The sequence below is a fragment of the Emys orbicularis genome, chromosome 24, assembly GCF_028017835.1.
Source record: "Emys orbicularis isolate rEmyOrb1 chromosome 24, rEmyOrb1.hap1, whole genome shotgun sequence".
Classification (NCBI taxonomy): domain Eukaryota; kingdom Metazoa; phylum Chordata; order Testudines; family Emydidae; genus Emys; species Emys orbicularis.
Genome location: NC_088706.1, coordinates 4,528,044 through 4,550,741, shown reverse-complemented (window position 1 = coordinate 4,550,741; position 22,698 = coordinate 4,528,044). Strand labels below are relative to the sequence as shown.

The following is a 22,698-nucleotide window of genomic DNA, read 5'->3' as shown; positions in this document are numbered from 1 at the left end:
TCACTCCAGAGCACTGGGCCGGGCGGGATCAGCGCTCGGCCCGGTCCCTACAGGACTCCGCTGCCCCGGCCCCAGCCGCGCTCCCTGCGCCTCCTTCCTCGCAACGTGCTTCCCGCTGCCCCGCCTGCCTGCCTCCCTTCCCGGCCGCTCCCGCTCCCGCTCCGGCCCCGTGGGCGGCCCCGCCGGCGGCAGGCGGAGCTGGTTGGCTGGCGAGCGTGGCGGTCCCTCCCCGGGCCACATGGGCTGGGAGTCCGGGCCGCCGCGCATGCGCCCGGCTCGCCCCTGACCCATTGTTGGGCTGGGGCTGACGTCCTGGGCCTCTGGGAGGAGCAGGGAGGGGGGGCGGCAGTGGGGGGAGGCGGGGGGCGCTGCTCGCGGCAGCCCCTTCTAGCCCTGCGGCTGCCGCTGGATGCAGGCGGCCGGCCGGCGAGCAGACAAAGGAGGCGGAGGGAGGCGCGGCGGCGGCGGCGGCGAGGGAGAAGCAGGAGCAGGGAGGGGAGAAGCAGCAGGAGCAGGAGGGAGACTCAAAGTGCAGGCGGAGCTGTCAGCCCCGGGAGAAGGGGACCGGCCAGCAGCGGGTCCCGGCTCCCCTTGGTTCGCCTCGGCTCTCCAGCATGCCCAGCTCCATCTACCAGCCTGACGGGGGGGAGGCAGCCTGCTGCCCCCCTCACTGCCTGGGGCTGCTGAGCCGCCCACCGCCGCCACCGGCCGCTGGGGCTGGGCAGCAGGGGCACGACGAACAGCCGCTGCCGGAGTCCGAGCCGGAGAGAGGAGGGCAGCAGCCCCCGCCCGATCAGGAAGAAGCGGCAGCAGCGCTGAGGTTTGCCCTGGACCAGCTCTCCATCTTGGGGTTGGAGGAGGAGGCAGAAGAAAGGGTGATTGAAGAAGGAGGAGTGGAGGAGGAGGTGCTGGAGATTGGGGATGGAGGGTTGGATGAAATGGACCATGGCTCAGGGCTGGACAGGGGAGTTGGGATGCTGGGGGGGCTGCCAATGTTGGATCCAGATGTGAGCCCCTCCACCTCCAGCACCACTTCCCCTCCAGATGTGTTCAGCAACTTTCACCCCCACCTGGGCCACCACCACTCCATCTTGGCTGAACAGATGAGCATCATTGGAAGCAGAAAGAAGAGCGTGAACATGACTGAGTGTGTCCCTGTCCCCAGCTCTGAACATGTAGCAGAGATTGTGGGGAGACAAGGTAAACTTCAGCGGCCTTTTTTCTTTTTGTTTTACCCATTGTCTGTGTGTCTTCCCTTGTACCCCTTCAATTCCTCCACTCTATTATAGGCAGCTTTTCAGTTTTGATACCTTCAGGTAACACACTATCTAAAATGGAGAAAGGAGGAGATGCAAGTCCATGAGTCTGGTTAATAAGCCAAAATATCTATATATATGTCACTTAAAATATTCCCTCTATATGTACTGAGAGATTTTAATAGATCCTATGTATGTAATTCGTGTCTGAATAACTTGACTTGGGAACCAGAGGACATTGGTAGATTTGGAGAGAAATGGAGATTCCTGTAGCTTAAATACTCCTGGGCCACTGCTCTGTACCAGTATCTAGTTAGAAAGGTGTTTGCCTGTCTTTTGGAGAGCCATGGCATGCATAGAAATGTGTGTTCTATGTTTTTTTGTTCCCCCCACCCCCCAGACAGCAATCAGAAAGTATGAGATGCACTGGCCCATCCCAGTTTTTATTTGGGTCAGTTTTAGTCTTTGTTTCTTTGTGCTGAGGAGTGTGGAGTGGAAACTTGTTAGAAATAAAACCCCTTCAAACTCTTTATGTAGAGACACTTTTAATTCTATTGATTTTATGAACAAGCCCTCTCTCTATGTGCCATTTTAAAATGACTCCACATTTGTAAATATTTTACTAGAGTTTGCTGTTGTCTAAACTATATAGGCCTGCTACACACTGTGTATATTACATATATACACACCCACAAAGTTCTCATGTTTACTGGACTTCTCAAGTCTGTGGAAATAGACTGTAAAGTATAAATGACTATGAAATAGATGAAAATACTTCCATTTATTTGAATGATTTCCCCCCACACACACTTAATGTAATATTTACTATCAGCCTTAATTGATCTCAGTTGGATTCTTAATTTCATCTACTAATTTAAAATATGTTAAACACTTGAGATATGAAGTAGCTGTGGAGGGGCGTAGGGATCCCTGACTGCAAAAAAAATCTGTCACAAAAGGACACAAGGGCACGCCTCAATGCTTGTGGTACTTAGCCGGGTGTGTGCCGGGCACGTTTTGTTTCTTTAAAATAAAAATATATTTTAGTCTTTAAAGTTACTTCTTAAAGAAAACCCCAAAATAAATAAAATGGGCATTTTTAGTATCAAAAATAATTGTCGAGATCTTAGTCTTGCCTGTTTGCAAACTGACCTCCAGTGTATTTGGTCTGAGGTGCAGCCTTTCCTCCCTCATCTTTCTGCCTTGACCTCTGACTATTGCCTCTCTTTGTAGGTGTGTGGCTCATGGTGATCATTTCATTTTAATGGATAGGATTTGTGGGGCCCTTGTGCATTTTTCATGGGTGGAAGTGGGGTAGTGTGGCAGCCCCATTGTTCTCTTTGTTAGCTAGAGCCATGCTGTGATTAGCATGATGACATCATACTCTCTGCTTCCCATTGGCCTGCTCCCAGAGCTCCAACCCACTTCCAGGCATACACAATCCCAATTTATACCAACTGCTCATGCTCAGCCTCAACTTTCTGTGGTTCCCTTTCTATTACTGGAGGCTGTGCTGAGAGCTTGTGAAGCAGTGAAAGGTGGGTGTGATCGCTGTACGGATGATACCTGGGTAACTGACTCCTGGGTCAGAGTATAGCAGGATCTCACTGCTTCTTGGCCAATGCCACAGGAAGTATCAACTTAATCTCTGATCCATCCTCTCTTGGGGGATAGATTCAATTATCTAATAGGTCTTTTCTATCTCTTAACTGTTAGGATCCCAAACCAGAGTCCAGTGCCCTTTCAGTAACTCAGATTTACTGTCTGGGTGACTGAACTATAGAAAAGCCACAATTCCAAGTCTCATCAACCCTTATTAAGTTAAACGTGTGTCTCCTTAAGTTGCGTGCTCCTAGTCCTCCCGGAAATACTTGGTGCAGAGGGAAGCCTGGATGCTTGTCAAACTCTGGGAACTGGTGTGGTTTATGCAAATACGCTGCAAGGTCATTAATAATCAATGTGATTTAGGAGTGGCATGCTGTGAGGGAGAGAGCGCCCTGGAATAGCACATGCAAAGGCTGAAATGGGATAGAAACTTGGGTTCATAACACTAACGGAATGTAGTTGCTTCCACTACCCCCACCCCACAGGGTAAATATTGAAATACCTTTTAATTTTATATTTTTCTGTTTTTTCCTCTTTCCGTGTTCCCTGTCTCCCCCATCTCCCGGCTCTTCCAGGCAATTGGAGCCTGATTCAGTTCTGCTCTGCGGCCCCTTTTCTGTCATAAAGAAGTAGTAGGGCTGGCAGATTCAGCTGTGGAGGGATTCCTAGGGTGCCATCAGGTTGGTGCTGCCCTGGCTGTGTGCCACCCCATGGAGGGGCATGTCGGGACGTTTCCAGGGAAGAGGGGATGTAGCTATTCTCAACCACCAGAAAAGCCCTTGAGACAACCGGTGCAAATTAGGACTGTTTTGAGGCTGCTCCAACTTGCATCAGAGGTCAAACTGGATCTGACCCAGCCCCAGAATAGGGAAGGCACAAAGGTGACTTCACTTCCTCTTGGTCCTGCATCAAGCTCAGCTTGAGTGCAGAAATGAAATCAAGCCCTTCCCATTCACAGGTTGTCTGCTTGAAATTCTTGGCTTTGTGCAGATCTGTCTTGTACCTTTCCCCAGACATGGGATCTAACTTTCCACTGTGCCCTCTTCCCTTTTTGGGAAGTACAAGTAGTGCTCTTGTGGTTTTGAGGCCCCCTGCGCAAGTATCTCTGAGCCTTTTTTAGCCCCACCAGAGGGATGAGAGCTGTGGTTTTAAATGACTGGGGCTTCTGTGCATAACTGCAGTGTCCTAAGAATCTTTTATGTCTGCATGAAACTGGTGTGAAATACAAGCTCCAGAATGAATTGGGTACCAAGATCCCTTGATCACTATGGACACATGAATATTAATCCTTACAATATGCTTCTATGTTAAAGTCAAGTCTACTTTAGTAGGATGGACCTTTCACCCCAGTGAAGTAGAATTCCCAATTAAGAGAAAGTAGCAGAGATCCGTTGCCAGTGTTCTTTAGTACAGGCCTTCTCAACCCTTTTCTTTCCGAGGCTCCCACAACATGCTAGAAAAACTCCACGGCCCACCTGTGCCACAACAACTGTTTTTCTGCATATAAAAGCCAGGGCCAGTGTTAGGGGGTAGCAAGCAGGGCAATTGCCTGGGTCCCATGCCACAGGGGGCCCTGCGAAGCTAGGTTGCTCAGGCTTTGGCTTCAGCCCTGGGTGAGGGGCTCAGGGCCCTGGGTTTCAGCCCCAAACAGTGGGACTTTGGTTTTCTGCCCTGGGCCCCAGCAAGTCTAATGCTGGCCCTGCTTGGTGGCCCCCCCAGGGGGCCTCAGACCCCTGGTTGAGAACCACTGCTTTAGTGCCTAGACTGGGCTAAATTACTAGAGGTAACTGATATCTTAGCTGAGGGTGGAAAACCCTCTCTTTGCCTCAGTTTCCCTGTCTGTAAAATGAGGAATTATTTTGCCCATAGTCACACAGTGAGCCAGTGGCAGAACTGGAACTAGAATTGATGTCTCCTAACTCCCCAGTCTGGTGAGCTGACCACCGCAGAACATGGCCTTAGTGCAGTTTAGGCATCCCCATTTTACAGATGAGGAAACTAAGACCAAGAAGTTAACTGACTTTTCCTGGGCCTGAAAGATTGTTTCTGAGCCAGGATAAGAATTGAAGTGTTACTGTCTCCTAGATCTGTGCTTGGACTACTAAGCCCCACCTCTATGGCTATAATATATTCCTTCTGTGTTACGATTCCGTGTTGTAAAGGTTCTGCCACCTTGGCTCCTAAATCAGTTGTAATAAGGAAAATGAGCATGAGATGTAGTGTGGGAAATGCTTTGTTCCAGGGATGTTTACAAGGATGAATGCACCATGGGCCCCTGCAGGCGGAGAGAGCAATGGGAAGGGTCATGGGTGAAATCAGTTTGACCTAAGCAACCATTGGACATTTTATCCACATCACACACTCGCTGTGCAGTCCAGAAAGACTCAGTGTGTGTATTCAGGGGAAAGCCCTGGACTTGGAGTGTTGCAGATCAGGATTGAGGAGCATTGGCGGAGCAGAGGTTGGGGGGAGATCCCAGAGACTGAATAGCGGTGGGGGGTGGAAGGGGTTGCACATCTGGATTGAGGTGCATCGGCAGAGCAGAGGTTGGGGGGAGATCCCAGGGACTGAATAGCAGTGGAGGGTGGTGGTGGTGGTGGGGGTTTGCACATCTGGATTGAGGTGCATCGGCAGAGCTTTTCACACCAGTTTTTTGGAGCATGGACCGTGCCTTCCAATGTGCCTGAAGCCTACCTGGCCCTTTGTGGGAGTAACTGGAAGGCAGATACCAGCCCTTGGCTGTACTGTGTTTAGTTGCCTGGCTTCCATAAGCACCAAACTGAACTATCACAATAGACTGAGTGTGAAAGACTTCAAGAGCCCCGTCTGTTGGGCAGCAGTTTCCCCATCAGAAATACATTGTTCACTGTGACTCCCCACCCTTCTTCCAAGTCTATTAACCTTATTGTTCCCTGGGACTTTCGGGGACCCGCCGCGGCTGGCCTGTGCTGTGTCGGTCAAACAACTGGCGCTCATCAGCTGAGCTTACAGAAACGAGGTGTTCAGCAAAACGAGACCGAGCAACCCCCCATCCCAGGGCGAGAGGCAGCTGGAGCGGTTTTGGGGAAGGTGCCCAGCGGCTGTGCGTCTTCCCGCAAGCTGCCTGAGAGTGGGGAGCATAGGGCCCTTCCCCTCTCCTCCGCATCCTTACTGCTTCGGGTGGCACACGGCGGTACCAAAAAGCAGCTCAGCCCAGAGGGATTATGTTGTCATGCCTTTGCATGCAAACCCGTTCATGAAACTGGCTGTGGGCGGGGCCGGCTCTAAGGAGCGCTGTAGGCATTAATTGCAGTAATATGGTCTTCTTTTGAACCAGCAAAAACCATAGCAGTACTAATGAAATCAGTGCTGGGCGGGGGCGGGGTTACTGGAGCAGAGGAATTGATGGAGGTTACTGGGCCACACTTCTGACATCCCCTCTCTTCAGCTAGGCACCAAGTTACCATTGATTGGAGCAGGGAAAGGACTCCTGGGTTCTATTAGCTCTGACTTGGAGTTGAGGTGTGATCTTGGGCGAGTCACTTCCTCTCTCTGGGACTCAGTTTCCCCATTGGTGATATGGGGACAGTTCTTTTCTCGGCAAGGGATTTAGAAGAGTTGATGTTTGTACAGATCCTTGGAGGAAAGGTGTTAGAGAAGGGTGAAATATGGCCGCTGTTTGACCTCACTCCAGGAGTCCCAGTAGTTCCAACACTGAGAACCATGAGTCCCAACTTCACATGGGTGATGATGTATTGCTCTCACCTAGGCCCGCTAATGATCTTCCTTCTGTTTTACTCCTCTCTCTCCTTTCTGAGCCCTAACCCAGCTCTTCTCTCTGCCTTCACGCCCAGCATGTCAGATAAAAGGAGCATTTTATTATATCCCTTTATGTCAGTCTGAAATTTCCTTCCCAAATGTGTCTTCCCCTTGGTCTGAGCTCAGGGCCAGAAACACCTTGTGCTATTACAGAGATCTCCGATCACTGCATTATCTGGGTGCTAATCTTGGCTGACACTAAGGGTATTCTACACTGCAACTCCTCCCCTTCCCCCCTCCCTCCTCACAGTAGCAAGTCTCAGAAGCCAGGTCAACTGACTCGGGTTTGTGCTGGGCTAAAAATAGCAGTCTAGATGTTCCTGCACGAGCTCCGAAACCCAGCAAGGATGGTGGGTCTCGGCGCCCCAGCGGAAATGTTTACACTGCTGTTTTTAGCTCCATAGAGAGACCCTGAGTCAGCTGACCCAAGCTTTGCGGGTATGTCTATACAGCAAAGCAAAACCTGCGGCTGGCCCATGCCAGCAGACTCGTGCTTGCAGGGCTCGGGCTGCGGGGCTGTTTCATTGCTGTGTTGACTTCCTGGGTTGAGCTGGAACCAAGCACTGGGACCCTGCCACTTCACGGGGCCCTATAGCCTGGGCTCCAGCCCAAGGCCAGATGTCTACACAGCAGTGAAACAGCCCTGCAGCCCGAGCCAGCTGGCATGGGCCAGCCACGGGTGTCTAGTAGCTGTGTGGACATACCACAGGCTTTTTTTGCAGGGTAGATGTATCCTGACTTTCTCCGCTGTGGCCTGAAGCAAGTGGCTCGGTCTCCCTGTCTCAGTTTCCCCACCGTCTGGAGAAAGCACAGAGGTTCAGCACATGCCTGCCTTTTCCAGTGGTGGTGTAAGGATGAATTCATTACCATTTGCAAGGCGCTTTGGAGCTGAAGAGTGCAACAGAAGTGCTAAATGTGATTGTTCTCCTCTTCATCTAGCCCCAGCCCTGGCGCCTCTTGTGCCAGCGTTGTTCTGTTACACAAGGGATTGCAAGCGCTGTACTGCTGACGGTGGCATGAGACCTTGGATCAGGGAAAGGAGGTGGGGATGTGCGTAGCAACTAAGCTTGAGCAGCCTCTTTCACCAAAGAAAGAGTCCCGGGGGGCTAGTTGAGATGTGCTGGCCAGGGGCTTGCTAGAACAGAGGTGGGCAAACTATGGCCCGTGGGCCACATCTGGCCCGTGGGACCGTCCTGCTTCGGCCCTTGAGCTCCCAGCCGGGAGGCTAGCCCCTGGCCCCTCCCCTGCTGTTCCACCTCCCCTGCAGCCTCAGCTCGCCATGCCGCCAGCGCTCTGAGCAGCGGGGCTGCGAGAGCCGCCGGCCTGCCCCGATGCTCTAGACTGTGCGCGGCGTGGCTGGCTCTGGCCGGGCGGCGCAGCTGCCAGTCCTGGTGCTCTGAGCGGCATGGTAAGGGGGCAGGGAGTGGGGGGGCTGGATTAGGGGGTCCCGGTGGGCACTCAGGGGACAGGGAGCAGGGGGCGGTTGGATAGGCGTGGGAGTCCCAGGGGGCCGGGCGGGGGTGTGGATAGGGGTCTGGGCAGGCAGGAGACAGGGAGCAGGGCGGTTGGATAGGTGTGGGAGTCCCAGGGGGCCTGTCGCGGGCGGGAGTGTGGATAGGGGCAGGGGACAGGGAGCAGGGGGGGTTGGATGGGGGTGGGGTCCCGGGGGGGCGGTTAGGAGCGGGGTTCCCGGGAGGGGCCGGTCAGGGGACAAGAAGAAGGGGGGGTTGGATGGGTTAGGAGTTTTGAGGGGGGCAGTCAGGGGGCGGGAAGTGGGAGGGGGCGGGGGCCAGGCTGTTTGGGGAGGCACAGCCTTCCCTACCCGGCCCTCCATACAGTTTCGGAACCCCCATGTGGCCCTCAGGCCAAAAAGTTTGCCCACCCCTGTTTTAGAGGTTCCCAAGGGGCTGTCCCAGCAGCTAGTGCTGTAAACGTCTCTTGTAGGTAAGCCCTGCCCATCCTCAGACTTGCCTTGGTGCTGCTGGGGATGCAGCACTGCCGGCTGGCCTGTGTTTGGTCTCGGGGTGTGCTAGAGGGTAACTGTAGCCATGCTGCGTACCAGCCCCTGCCTGATGGATGCTAAAGTGGAGTCAGCCGGCTTCGTACAGAGTCTTGTGGGACAGGAGCTGCTGATGTGTGCTGAAGTGAAAGGAGGGGGAAGCTGGTGGAGAGGGGCTTGGCCAGACCAAAGGCAGGAACAGAGAGACCCAGCTTTAAATGAATTCAGCAGCAGTATCCCAAACCAAGGCAGAAAGGACCTATTTCCCCTCCCTACTGTCCAGCTCGCTTCCTGGTCCTGTACTCTGTCCTTGGGGAGGCTGGGTAGGGAGCAGCCAGGAGCATGGGGGTGACATGCTTGTTTTGTCCCACAGCTCAGCGCTGGCTTGCATTTGGGGAGTGAAGACAGAGCTCAGGCAGCCTGAATCCAAACAGTTCTTGCCTGTGGAGCAGCACATGTCCTGGACAGTGGGGGGTGATAAGCCATGCAGTGTGAATAAGACAGTTACTTTCCTCAAGTCAAGCTTGAGCCAAGAGCAGTAAACCCAGTGTGTGCATGCAGACTCGATGCTTACGGTGCAAAGGGGACTCTGATTTGGAGCAGTCCTGCAGCCGTGGCCACGCTGCACTAGCTAGGAATGTCGGGGAGATATTTTCTACCCCGGTGGCACTTCGAAGTGAGAGACTCTTAATCCCGCTCTGGTTTCTCACCAACATCACCCCAGGTCAGTTTAGAGAGGCGATGGGCTCCAGCAGCTGCTGCTCCACCCCTGGCGTTCGTGAAGTGCTCCCCGCTGAGAAGGATCCCCAAGCATGTCATGCATCCTGCATCTCATGATGCTTTGCATAGACCTGGTGACTTGGCCAGATTCCAGCTTGGGTACCTGCATTCTGCCTCTGCCCTGTTTCCGCTGTTCTTCACTTCCTGTCCTAAATGGATGGTAACTTCTTAACAGCGCACAGCAACGCTGCGCCATTTCCACCCCAGAGGTGGGCGCAGTTCATAAGCGGCTTCTGCGATTCCTGTGTGTGGTTCTGTACATTAGTGTCTCCCTCTAAAGTGCGTCGTGATCCCTCAGGGATGAAAGGCACAGTGACAGCGTAAGATGATTATCGCGATATATGTGCCTGCTATTGAACCGTAGCCGTTCTGCCCCCGCAGCACAGCGGGAGGGGCCGTGGAGAGAGCCGCACGCCCATTTAAAATGAGACGGAGGAATTTGGCCAGACAGCAGAGTATAAATGTCAGCAAGTGACTGGGGCTTGGAAGGGAGGATTTCAAGAGGAGCATCCCATTTAAACCAGTCTATTGAGTCGCCTTTGCTGGGTGGAGATGTGGGTCGGGACCAAGCTTGGCCGCTTGGTTTGAATACAGCTATAGCCACCTTCGCCCCTCGCCCCCTGCCCTGCACTGAGCACTAGAGCACGTGCTTAGAGTGAAGCACCTGTTGACATGCTGGCCCGATCGAGCCTAAGTCAGGACTGAACATTTTCTTTTAGGACCCTGAAGTGAAACGTAACCTATTGCAGCTGGAGATGAGGGAACCTCTCGGCGTGTTTGTCAAACCGAGCGGGAGCGAATGGATGAGTTACAAACTGGAATGTCGCTGCGAGTGGTTCCCCCGGGGGCCGGGCGAGATTCGCTTTTGTCTGTAGTAGAAACGTGGATCTAACTTTGTTGTTCGACGTGTAGCAAAGTTTGTGCCTTTCTCCTCCCCTCCCCACACTGAATGATCGACCCCGCCGAGCAGCGCAGCCTTGTTCTGTGTTAATACTGTACAGCAATGCGGCTCCGCTTACCCAGCTCTCTGAGGCAGGGAGTGGCTTGTGCTCTGTTTGTACAGCGCCTGGGCCGTGACCAGGGCTCTTAGGTGACCTGCAAATACTAAGTGTAGCCACACCGCCACCTTTGGGAATGTTCCTGGCCCCTCTACAGCTCTGATGGGCAGCTCGCCTTCTCCCTGTTTGGCACAGCAGGCCTGCCATTCAGCCATTTCGTCACCCTTTGGATCAGGGCGGTCGATACCGCTCCCTCCCCAGTGGTTTCTCCAGACAGTACGGCTCCCCTCTGTCCTAGCTCTCCGGGGCTGTCCGGCCCGTCTGCATCCCTTCCTCCCCTGCCCCAGTGCTCCGCTTTACAACCCTTGCCCTCTTCGCACCTCTGCTGCCCTGTTCCATCCTTAGTGAACAAAGACCCCTCCCAGATACTGGCGCTCTCCCTGACATCCCAGCTGCCCAGGGCCGTGCAAGCTGCTACATAGTAACTGTCCCTGCATAGGATACGGCCTCCTTTGTGTGCGGGGTCGGGATTCCTGAGTGTGCTAACAGATCTGTGGCTGCTCTCTACGGAACCGTGGCCTGCACGGTTTCCCATTGCCCAGTGCTCTGTGCGTATACTGCAGTGTAGTCTCAATCCCCAGCGTGGCTTGGTTTCTGGCTGTTACTTAACTACACGTCTGTACAGGTTTCTGTTGTCTATTTTTTTTTTTTAGGTTGGATCTGCCCTTGCAACTTGTAAATTACAAGCCGCTCAGTCTCTATGTCCCTGCCAGCCATTCACCTCCTTAGCAGCTGACCCTCTGCCCTGGGCGAACTCCCTCTGAAACTCTTCTCTGGCCATTTACTAAGGGCCTGATTCAGCAAAGCACTGAAGCACGTTCTTAAGCTCCATTGGAATGTGAGGCCCGGGCTGCACACAGATTTTATACGGCTATAACGGTGTCCGTTCGGAGTGGGGTTTATTTTCCCAGTGTCGTTGTACTGGGAATGCCCTGTGTGGCTCCAGTTCTGCTGGTATAAAGGTGCCTAGTACTGAGGTGGCTTAGTCTCTTTCCCATACAGGAATAAGCTAGGCGGGTAAGCTTTGATACCAGTAGAACTGCAGCCACAGGGACTGGACCCATCTCGTTAAGCACGACAGAAGCTACTCGCTAGTAGCAACATACTCGTTCCCTTTCGCGGTGTTGCTCCTAAGCAGCTGTTGCTGTTATGGGGCGTTTCAGCTGACCAAAGGCAACCTGCTTTTTCTGAGACGTAAAAGAGCTCCAGTACTCGCTAACTATCTATAATTGCAACAATGCAATGTATGTTTGTTATTATTGCTACAGTATTGCATTAGTGTACATACTGTACATTTTAACAGGTGCTCTGTTCTGCATTTGTATCCCACTAACATACTGTAGCAATAAAGTGGTATTCATTGAGTTAACATTATAAAAGTATCAAGTTTTATTTTTATGTTTTGAGAAAAATCAGACATCGACCATGATAACAAACACAGCCTCTTTGTTCTTACTTGTGAACATTTTTTGTATTCGCACTTAACTGTAATACTTCGTATGCCCTGTAAGTCACCCTGGATAAGGGCGTCTGCTAAGCAAATACATACTACTGTAATAACCTAAATTAAAGTATTATTCCACATCCAAATGCATTCTGTTTATACAGTATCCACTTGTAAATTAATTATGAATGGATAAACTCATGTCAGGTGAAAGAACTCTGTTAATTTGCTCTGCTTCTTCTCAGTCACAATTTTGATTTGAAGATGGAATTCAGTGTCCCCAAGAGACCTGTAGACCCTGTCATGTAGTCCCCCTAGCTGCGAAAAGTGCCAAAGTTTGTTCAAAACCTTCAACAGCTCAGAGTTGGTTGGAGGTGGAACGTCCTCAAAATCATCCTCACTCTCTTGATTATGATCTGTTTCATCAACACACGCTCGTTTCTCTGGCCTCAGTAATTCCTCATCGGGCAGCTCTCCGAACGTGAGCAAATCCTCAGCCGCAGCAGCGACTAAGTCCGCTTTTTCCATGTTGACTGGAAGTGGGACATCGTTCAGGGGGGTCGGCAAACTCTTCGACATCCTCGTCTCGCCCACCTTCCACGGCACAACAAATTTGCCTTTCCTGAAACAGTTGGACATTGTTGTCGGCTTTACATCTTGCCAGGCCTCAGCGATGGGATGAACCAATGAGTTGAAGAAGGGAACGTGAAGGACCAACAAATACTGCTCCATTCCCACTGTAACCTACTACAGAGAATTCTTTCCTGGGTGCTGGTTGGTGAGTCTTGCCCACATGCTTAGGGTTTAACTGATGGCCATATTTGGGGTCGGGAAGGAATTTTCCACCAGGGCAGATTGGCAGAAGCTCTGGAGGTTTTTTGCCTTCTTTGCAGCGTGGGGCATGGGTCACTTGCTGGAGGATTCTCTGCACCTTGAGGTCTTTAAACCACGATTTGAGGACTTCAGTAACTCAGACATAGGTTAGGGATTTGTTACAGGAGCGGGTGGATGAGAGTCTGTGGCCTGCATTGTGCAGGAGGTCAGACTAGATGATCATAATGGTCCCTTCTGACCTTAAAGTCTATGAGTAACCAGGATCCGGATTATCCCGATTCGGTCTGCTGTTCGCGGCCTTGGTTTCCAGGGTGTGCACAGGGTGCGTGATGAGAACGTAGCAGCACTGACCTTGCGTGTTCTAGGGGTATCGCCCTCCTCTCCCATTGCAGAGGGGTTCCAATTCCCTGCTGATCCACAGACTCTGTGTGACTTGGGCAAGTCATTTCGTCCCTCCCCACCTCAGCGTGGGATCTGTAAAAGGGGGATGATGCTGGTAACCTTGGACTGTGCTACACAGATGGTCATAATGGTCCCTTCTGGCCTTAAAATGAATCTGTGGGTGCTCGGCACGTCAGCAGGCCTGGCCCCAACCCTGTAACCCCTACGGCACTAAAGAGTAGTCTTTCCCCAGCTCATATTGAATTGCCCTGGGGATTAGACGCCTCCCCCATGCAGTAACGGTGTCATCCAGTGGCCACTAGAATTATTCAGAGAAGGGTATTTCTTAAGGCGTTAACTAGAGATAGATCTGGGTGGTGCTTGATTTGTGAAGTGGCTTTGGGATTTACCCTGGTGACGATGGAAGTTCAGGTACATTGTACCTGTTCCAAGAGCGTGGGTTTTCCTACCAATCTCGGTATGAAACCTCTCTTGCTGAGGGCTTCTGCCTTAGCCAGAGGAGCAGAGTTTGGTTTTATTTTGGAGCAGTTGTATGAACTCTCCCCTCTGTTCTGCACCCAGCAATAGCATCTGTTTCAATGACCTCACAATAGAAGCACCCCATTGGTGCAATGCGCATGCTGGAGGCTGGCGTAACAGGAAGTGAGGAATGGCACTGTTCCTGGGCCAGAATAATAGGCAGCCCTTTGATGCCAGGCTACAAAACATTACTGGGAGCATGGCCAGCGCATGTGCAAATACAGCAGCCCTCTTGCACCAGCGGCTGCCATTTTGGACTTTGGACCTCACTGAACCTTTCAGAAGCTCCTGATTTTTTTTAATGCTCCCAAGAAACATGAGAGGTTTTTAAGGGAAACGTTTCAAATCCCAGGTCTGAGGATCGTCTCCAGAGGAGCGTGCACTGGACTCTGAGCCCCACTGCACATCCACCAGGCTTCCTTCCTTTACGGTATCCGCTTTAACCCTGCATTGATTGTGAGCCCGATTCTTCCTTGCTGTCACTTCCACCTGTGCAAAGCAAATGTAAAGCACTGCCAGAGCCCAATGGCGGTATTTTACACACCCTTTGCACGAGGTACCCGGTGGTGAAGAACCAGCCCTATATCTCATAGGGGAGGAATGCAGTGAGCGTGGTATATATAAAATACTCACTGTTAAAATAACATAGCCGGCCTTACTGACAGGTGCGCTATCCTGTTCACATCCGGCTTTGCTTATGGAAAGCAGGCAGCATAAAGGGTGAAAAGTAAATCCTAGAATCATAGAAGATCAGGGTTGGAAGGGACCTCAGGAGGTCACCTGTCCAATCCCCTGCTCAAAGCAGGACCAACCTCAACTAAATCAAATGTTGCTGATCAAAGACCTCGGGCCTGATTTGGAACCCTCGTGGCTTCAGTCGGCTTTGGCAGGAGCTGTGGGGTGTTCGGCACCTCTGCAAACCAGGTTCTTAGGTGCCTTAGGGGTGTGAACAGAGCAGGGGGTGATTACCGCCTCCTTCCCTTGTGCCGTTCAGCTGATAGCTCTTGCCAGGAGATCCCAGAATCCTGATCTCTGCTGGATGAAGGAAGTGATTTACCCTGGGGTAGCTTCAGTGGTGTAACAGCCGGGATGCATCTCCCCTTTAACGTTGCGGATCAGCTCCATACTAAAGGGTGCAGTGAGACCATTAATAGTTTGGGATTTGAAAAGTTCTTACTGAAATTCCTGGCCCAAAGCTCTGTGTGGGTGAACTCTGCACTCTCCTGTTTCTAGGGGATCAAGTCCCAGAACTTTTCTCTTTTTTGCTACTGCATTTCATTTCCTGGCAATCTGAGTTGCATCCTTTCCCTGATGGAGGCAGAGCCAAGGGAAATGCGTGGAGAGAGAACCCTGGCAAGATCACTAGCGTAATGAGACTTGAAGGTGGGTAGGAAACTTCCTTCAATGTAACGTGTGGCCAGCATCACGTCAGCCTAGAAGTGTAGATGCATTTTTATCAATGCGATGGATGCATTGAAGCAGAGCTACTGTACAGATGCACCAGCCATCTTGACGTGGTAGGCTGATTTCCATGTCACTACGTAGCTGTCTCACAACAGCGCTGAGGACTGACTCCGAGGAGCAAAGCAAACAGCGTGTGTATGTAGTTCTTTCCTGTGGCCGGCGAGAAAGGCAGAAGGCTCCCTTTCATTGCAGGCTTTGTGCCGGTTCCCCCAACCTCTCATTGCGTGGGATTGAGCCGCTTACTATACTCTGACCATGGTGCGGCGCTTGGATTCTTATGGTGTCTCCCAGAGGCTGGCAGACGGAGTCCAGTAGGCTGCGAGAGGGGATGAACTCAGGTGTGTCCTCCAATCTGAGCCCAGAAACGCAGCCCTGTGGCCATTCTGGCTGACCACACCTGGCATGCCGGGTGTGTGAGAGAGAGCCCCTCGAAACGGCGCTAACAGGGCCCCCGGGCAATTAATCTTCACTCCTTTGATCAGGGAATATCATCGGCTAGTCGGCTCCCCTGACAAATTAGAGGATTGGGCCAAAAGAAACCTGATGAGGTTCAACAAGGACAAGTGCAGAATCCTGCACTTAGGACAGAAGAATCCCATTCACTGTTACAGACTAGGGACCGAGTGGCTAGGCAGCAGTTCTGCAGAACAGGACCTAGGGGTCACAGTGGACGAGAAGCTGGATATGAGTCAACAGTGTGTCCTTGTTGCCAAGAAGGCTAACGGCATTCTGGGCTGTATAAGTAGGGGCATTGCCAGCAGATCGTGGGACGTGATCGTTCCCCTCTATTCGGCATTGGTGAGGCCTCATCTGGAGTATGTGTCCAGTTTTGGGCCCCACACTACAAGAAGGATGTGGAAAAATTGGAAAGAGTCCAGCGGAGGGCAACAAAAATGATTAGGGGGCTGGAGCACATGACTTATGAGGAGAGGCTGAGGGAACTGGGATTGTTTAGTCTGCAGAAGAGAAGAATGAGGGGGGATTTGATAGCTGCTTTCAACTACCTGAAAGGGGGTTCCAAAGAGGATGGATCTAGACTGTTCTCTGTGGTACCTGATGACAGAACAAGGAGTTGCAGTGGGGGTAGTTTAGGTTGGATATTAGGAAAAACTTTTTCACTAGGAGGGTGGTGAAGCACTGGAATGGGTTATCTAGGGAGGTGGTGGAATCTCCTTCCTTAGAGGTTTTTAAGGCCCGGCTTGACAAAGCCCTGGCTGCGATGATTTAGTTGGGAATTGGTCCTGCTTTGAGCAGGGGGTTGGACTAGATGACCTCCTGAGGTCCCTTCCAACCCTGATATTCTATGATTCTATGATTCTAAGCGTCAGCCCCCTGCTGTGTGCAGCAGCTGACATACCAAGCCCTCCGAATGGCGATGGAGGGGGATGTGAGGAGGAAACAGCCTGGCATAGCCATAACTCGCAGGCAGTCAGCTGCATCTAATCCTGAACTTGTGCTGAAACCAGCGTTAACTCTGCTGTAATGTGGGGATCTGCTATAGGTCACGCTGAGCAGACTTAGCCACAGGCCAGGGCTGGAACGTACCCTAGGCACGCAAGTGACTTTGGGGCTCGGGCCCCCAAATCTACATGTTGCCAACCCCAGAGCTAAATTCTTTGCAGTGAGCAGGTTTGCTTCTCTGCTTTATTTGCTGTCTTTTATAGCACCTAGAACAAGAGATCTGTAGTGGAGCCAACACCCCTTTTTGTCTGCTCCACTCCAAGACTTAGGGAGACCCCGGGTTGGTGACTCTGGGCAGTGCCAGCTGGAACTTAGAGAGACCGAGAGAACCACAGGGTCTGTCTGTCTCCAGCAGACGCAATACAGAATCCCCTTTACATTCGGTCCAGCACAATTCAGTCTTTCTCTGAACACTACAAGTCGCTGGGGGCTTTAATCCAGTCAAGATCTTAGGCCACAATTCTTGCAGAGGGTTCATCTGCCTGTATCATTACTGCCACGTGGAATCCCATTGCAGTCACTGGGTCTCCGTGTGGGAGTAACTGTATTGTAGCTCTTCTCCTGATGGAGGAGGCCCAAGAGAGTGGCATACATCTCTTTCCTTACTCACCCCGGCTATAGGAAATATCCCCACTGCGGCTAGTACCACAGAGTCTTGACTGAGGTCTTGTCCACACTGAAAAACTAGCTCCAGTGTAAATGCTCTTGATTTAGTTCTCCTGATGCAAACCCCTAACGTAGGCACATTGCACCAGCACCAAGTCGGGGTCGCTCTCTCTGCTGAAGCACCATCGGTGTAACACCAGCATAAGCCCTGCTGTGCCAGCTCGGCCCTGCGTATGTCAGAAAGGTTGCATCAATGTAACTGCATCAGTGCGGTCACACCAGTCTGAGGATCCTTCATGCACGGACCTGGAAGGAAGCTTCCTGCTCTGTTTTATACACCGTTGTGCCAGAGGAGCGTACGCTCATCACTGTAGTATCCGAGCGCCTTCCAGTTGTGCATTAAGCGCCCTGACCCTACACGTCACATGTTGTTTCTCTCCTTCTCTTCCCAGGAGGAGAAGCTTGTGCAGGATCGTGTCTTGTTCTGGTAGAATTTTAGGGCCCTTTTTATTTATTTATTTATTTATTTTAATATACATGTTGCTGTCTATTTATGTTAGAGAAGCCAGGTGAAAGAAATGCACCCGGCACTGGGAGTGGAAGGTTTGTGACGTTCCTTAGTTCCTGGGGGAAGTTCATTCCACAATCTTGGACCAGCCCCCGAGAAAGTTCTGTCCCCCACACAGATGAGCTGATGTTAGTGTGTCCCATTGGGCCAGAGAAATGCAGTTGTCAGCTACAACGAGCAAAGCTGTTGACCACAGTTGTCATCCCGGAGTTTTGTCATGATGTAGGCTTTGGGAAAGCATAGCAGCCACCCAATATGACCTTCTTGATCGGCTCTAGGTTCTAGGTTCTATGCATGATCTCCAGAGCCGGGGAGTCTTCTTGGGGCTTTTTAAAACTACTTCCCCACTCCTTTCTCATCCTCCATAGACTGTCTGGTCCCCAAGCTCCTTCGCAAGCTCAGAACAGCTGGTTGGGTCCCGGGCTTTTGTGACACCTTGATGCTCCTGTTTCAAATGTAACTCATTTCTCTTGTTGGCTTCTACAGAGCTGAATGTATTTAACCACTGTGAGAGAGCTCCTGTTTGATAGGGCCGAGCCCCAGTCATTCACACAAATGACCAGGAGACCCCTTTGTGAATGACTGGCTGAATTTTGTAAGTGATGAATTAACGTGATCAAAAAGCAAGGATTTGGCATCTAAAAATGCACTCTGCTTGCTCATTTTGACAATTTTCAGTTTTAATTTTCTGACGCACTTAATGCCCTTGTCAGTGTGCTGTGGTATACTTCCTAAAAGCAGCCATGACCTGACTATAGCCTCTTTGCAGGGATGTGGTGAAAGGAGACCCATTTTACATGCAGATTACTATGGTTCTACAAAGCCTAAACCTTGGGCCTGGTCCAGTGGTTAGGGCTCCAGCCCTGGGACTTGGGAGAGCCCTGTTCAAGCCCCTGCTCCACCACAGACTGTCTATATGATCTTGGGCATGTCAATGTCTCTCTGTGCCTCAGTTTCCCACCTGTACAATGGGTATAATAGCACCGCCCTGACGCACATGGGTTCTGTGATGACAAATGCCTTGCAGATTGTGAGAAGTGCTGTCACTACAGTTATGTGGGGGACATATGCCTTAGATAGGTTGATAACCTGCCTGACAAGGGTCCTTCTAACATATCTCATGGTGTTATCAATACTTACTGGTGACTCTCTTGGACTGTCTTTTTGTTCTGTGTTTGTACAGTGCCTGGCATGATGGGCTCTTGGTCCATGACGGGCTGCTAGGTGCTGCCGCAGTACAGTTGATTGATAATGTTTAGGGTTAAACCAAAGCTTGGGCAGGCACAGAGGATGTGGACTCCTCTGCCTTCATGATTGGGAACGAAGGGCAGGAGACAAGCCTGGTCTCTAGATTTAGAATGTGTCACTTGTGTGGATTTTGTTACAAAAAGTGATCCGAGTGCAAGTGACGCCAACACAAATCGGGCATAGTGGGACTGTAGCTACCGGAAATGTATCCCCAGAGAGGGTTCTGATCGGCATTAAGGGAGTTACTGGTTGTATTCCAGTAGCCTCTGGAGGCCCCAGCTGAGATCAAGGCCCCATTGGGCTAGGCGCCCTGCACACACGCAGTGAGAGACGCTCCTTGCCATGAAGAGCTCACGGTCTAAATAGACAAGACAGACAACAGGTGGGAGGGGAAACAGAGGCACAGAGCGGGGAAGTGACTTATCCAAGGTTGCTTAGCAGGTTGGTGGCAGAGTTGGGAGTAACACCCAGGTCTTCTGAGTCCTAGGCTGACGCTCCATCCACTAGACTAGTGGCTCTCAGACGATTGTACCCCTTTCAGGAGTCTGATTTGTCTTGCGGACCCCCAAGTTTCACCTCACTTCAACACGACTTGCTCACAAAATCAGCTCTAAAAATACACAAGTGCCCCAGCGACTATTCCTGAACAATTGTTTCCTTTCTCCTTTTTACCCTATAATTATAAAATAAATCAATTGGAATATAAATGTTGTACTTACATGTCAGTGTGTAGTATAGAGAGCAGGATAAGTAGGTCACTGTATGATTTTTATTTTGTACTGACGTCACTAGTGCTTTTTACGTAGCCTGTTGTAAAACTAGGCAAATCTCTAGATGAGTTGATGGACCCCCTGGAAGAGCTCTGCGTACCCCCAGGGGTACCCGTACCCCTGGTTGAGAACCACTGGGCTAGATCACTCTGCCTGACCCAGAGATCTTTGAGCCAGAGCTGCATATATAGGCCCTTAGCGCAGCCCCTAATTAACATAGCCCCGCCTGTGGAACTCCTAGTGGACACGTTCCCTGTCCTCCATTTTGAATTCTTCCTCCAGGCAGAAACACATGAATTTTTTTAGACCAAAAGCAAAGGAAGAAGGGAAGAAATTCTCCCAGTGTGTGTGTCTGGACAGGGGGTCTCAATGGGGCCACGACGAGAGGCTAACAGTACACATGCTAATAAGGGGAACTGAAGAAATAAAAGATGGGCATGGCAGAGAGAGGGCAGATGGGGGGGGGGGTGAGAGGGGGTCCCCTTCCGTTCAGCCTGCCTGGTCTCTGTTTAGATAAACACCCCCCACATCCCCATCCTTTGGTCATTGGAGTGCTCATGGGTCAGGGTCATTTCAGCTCTCCATGTCACAGGCTGCTCTCGCTTAGAGTTTGCTGCCTCCTGAGCTCCGGGAAGACATTCTCCAGCTCCAAATAAAGGAAGCATTGGGATTTAAAAAAACCCAAAAGGGTCACTTCTCTGCCCCTTCTCGAACCCGCTGCTGAGGTAAAAGTAACTTCTGTGCCTGCTTCCTCGGCCACTTCCTTCCAATCCATCTCTGAGGGGGAAGGCCACCACCTAGGGCTGCTGTAACTATTAACTTGGGCGAGCGTGTCTGTCTCTATCCCCTTGACCTTGCCCCCACCTCTCCGCCCAGGGTGCACCCCTTTTTCCTCTGTTCACCTGTTGCATGTTGTCTCACTCCTTGATAAGGAGCTCTCTGGGCCAGGGACCATCTGTGTCGTGTTTGCACGATGGGGCCCTGATCCCTGGTTGGGGTCCCGAGGTCCTGCTCCAGCGGACATGGCGACGGGGGGTCAGCAAGCCTGCGTGTTTCACGCTAGCCCATACCATTCACCAGAAGTCAGGTGTAACTTCCTGGCTGTGAAGCGTGAGGCCTCCCCTCTCGGAAGGTTTCCCGGTTGTAAGTGTGAATTCAGTGAAACTACTGCATCGTCTCGGGTCTGTTGGCTTACACGGGCAGCAGGGTGCGCTTGGTTCCCAGCTTCAACCTGGGACTTAACATGTGTCGCTTTTCTGTCTCCTTTGCATTCCAGGCTGTAAGATCAAAGCCCTGCGGGCTAAAACCAACACCTACATCAAGACGCCAGTCAGAGGGGAGGAGCCCATCTTCATCGTGACCGGGAGGAAAGAGGATGTGGAAATGGCCAAGAGGGAGATCCTCTCAGCTGCTGAACACTTCTCCATGATCCGAGCAACTCGCAACAAGGTCAACGGCCTGACGGGAACCGTGCAGGGTCCCCCCAACCTGCCAGGGCAGACCACCATCCAAGTGAGAGTCCCCTACCGTGTGGTGGGCCTGGTGGTGGGGCCCAAGGGGGCCACCATCAAGAGAATCCAGCAGCAGACGCACACGTACATTGTCACTCCCAGCCGAGACAAAGAGCCTGTCTTTGAGGTGACGGGGATGCCCGAGAACGTGGACCGGGCCCGGGAGGAGATCGAAGCCCACATCACCATGAGGACAGGCTCCTTCATCGACGTCAGCGCAGACAACGACTTCCACTCCAATGGCACCGACGTCTGCCTCGACCTGCTGGGCAGCACGGCCAGCCTGTGGGCCAAAGCCCCCAACCCTGCCTGCAGGCCTTCGGCCGGCCTTCGCAACGACAGCCTGAGCTCCCTGGGCAGTACCTCCACCGAATCCTACTACAGTGGCCGGATAGCCGACGCCAGCCCCACCAGCCCGTACAGCACCAGCAACGGCTTCAACTTCAGCGAGTCCCAGGCGCCACCGCTCAGCTCCGAAGACTCTGACTTCGGCTTCGATTTCCTGGCCCTGGACCTCACCACGCCCACCACCATCTGGTCTCCCTTCGAGCGCTCCAACCCCCTGCAGGCCTTCAGCAGCTGCTCCTCCATCAACGGCTCACAGAGACGTAACAGCAGCATCAGCAGGACGGCCACGCCACGACACTCCCCGACCCTCCCAGAGAGCAGCGTCGCCCTGGACCACCCCCTAGCCCGCCGCATCCAGAGCGACCCGGTCAGCACCTTGTCCTGGCTGCCCACCCAGGGCTCGCTCTCCTCCTTCTCCAACAGCACAGGCTATTCCTCCTCCTCCTCCCTGCCGGGCAGCATCTCCGGCACCTCCGGCTCCCCCACGGATTCCAGCAGCTCTGACGGGCACCGGAAGAGCTCCCGGGAGTGCATGGTGTGTTTCGAAAGTGAGGTCATCGCTGCCCTCGTGCCCTGCGGCCACAACCTCTTCTGCATGGAGTGCGCCATCCGCATCTGCGGCAAAGCCGAGCCGGAGTGCCCTGCCTGTCACACCCCGGCCACTCAAGCCATCCACATCTTCTCCTAGCTGTCCATCCGGAGTCCGATCGGATGGGCCGCCACCCCCCACCCCCACCCCTCTCCCTACAACACAGCTTTTTAAGAACTTTTAACTGTTTAAATCAACCTTTTTATTTAAGGGATTGGATTGGGACTGCGGGTGGGGAGGGTGAAAGACCATGTTTCTTGCTGGGTAGAAAGCTGGAGAGGAAGATCCGGGGGGGGGGGGGGGGAGAGAAGGGACATGGAAAATGACAGGAAAGAGGGGTGTGAAATTGCAGAAGGGAGAGAAAAAATCAAATGTTTACAGAATAGCTTTAACTCTGAACCCAGGTGTAGAGGCTGGGGAGGAGAACGAGCAGCTGTT

General features: G+C 52.2%; 1 protein-coding gene across 1 annotated transcript; it reads left to right on the top strand.

Moving 5' to 3' along the window:
* The first annotated feature begins 614 nt into the window (after positions 1-614).
* Positions 615-22,359, top strand: MEX3D (mex-3 RNA binding family member D). Its single transcript, XM_065422211.1, has 2 exons — positions 615-1,200; positions 21,089-22,359. The coding sequence occupies exons 1-2, from the start codon at positions 615-617 to the stop codon at positions 22,357-22,359; spliced, it is 1,857 nt and encodes a 618-aa protein (XP_065278283.1).
* Positions 22,360-22,698: the final 339 nt, after the last annotated feature.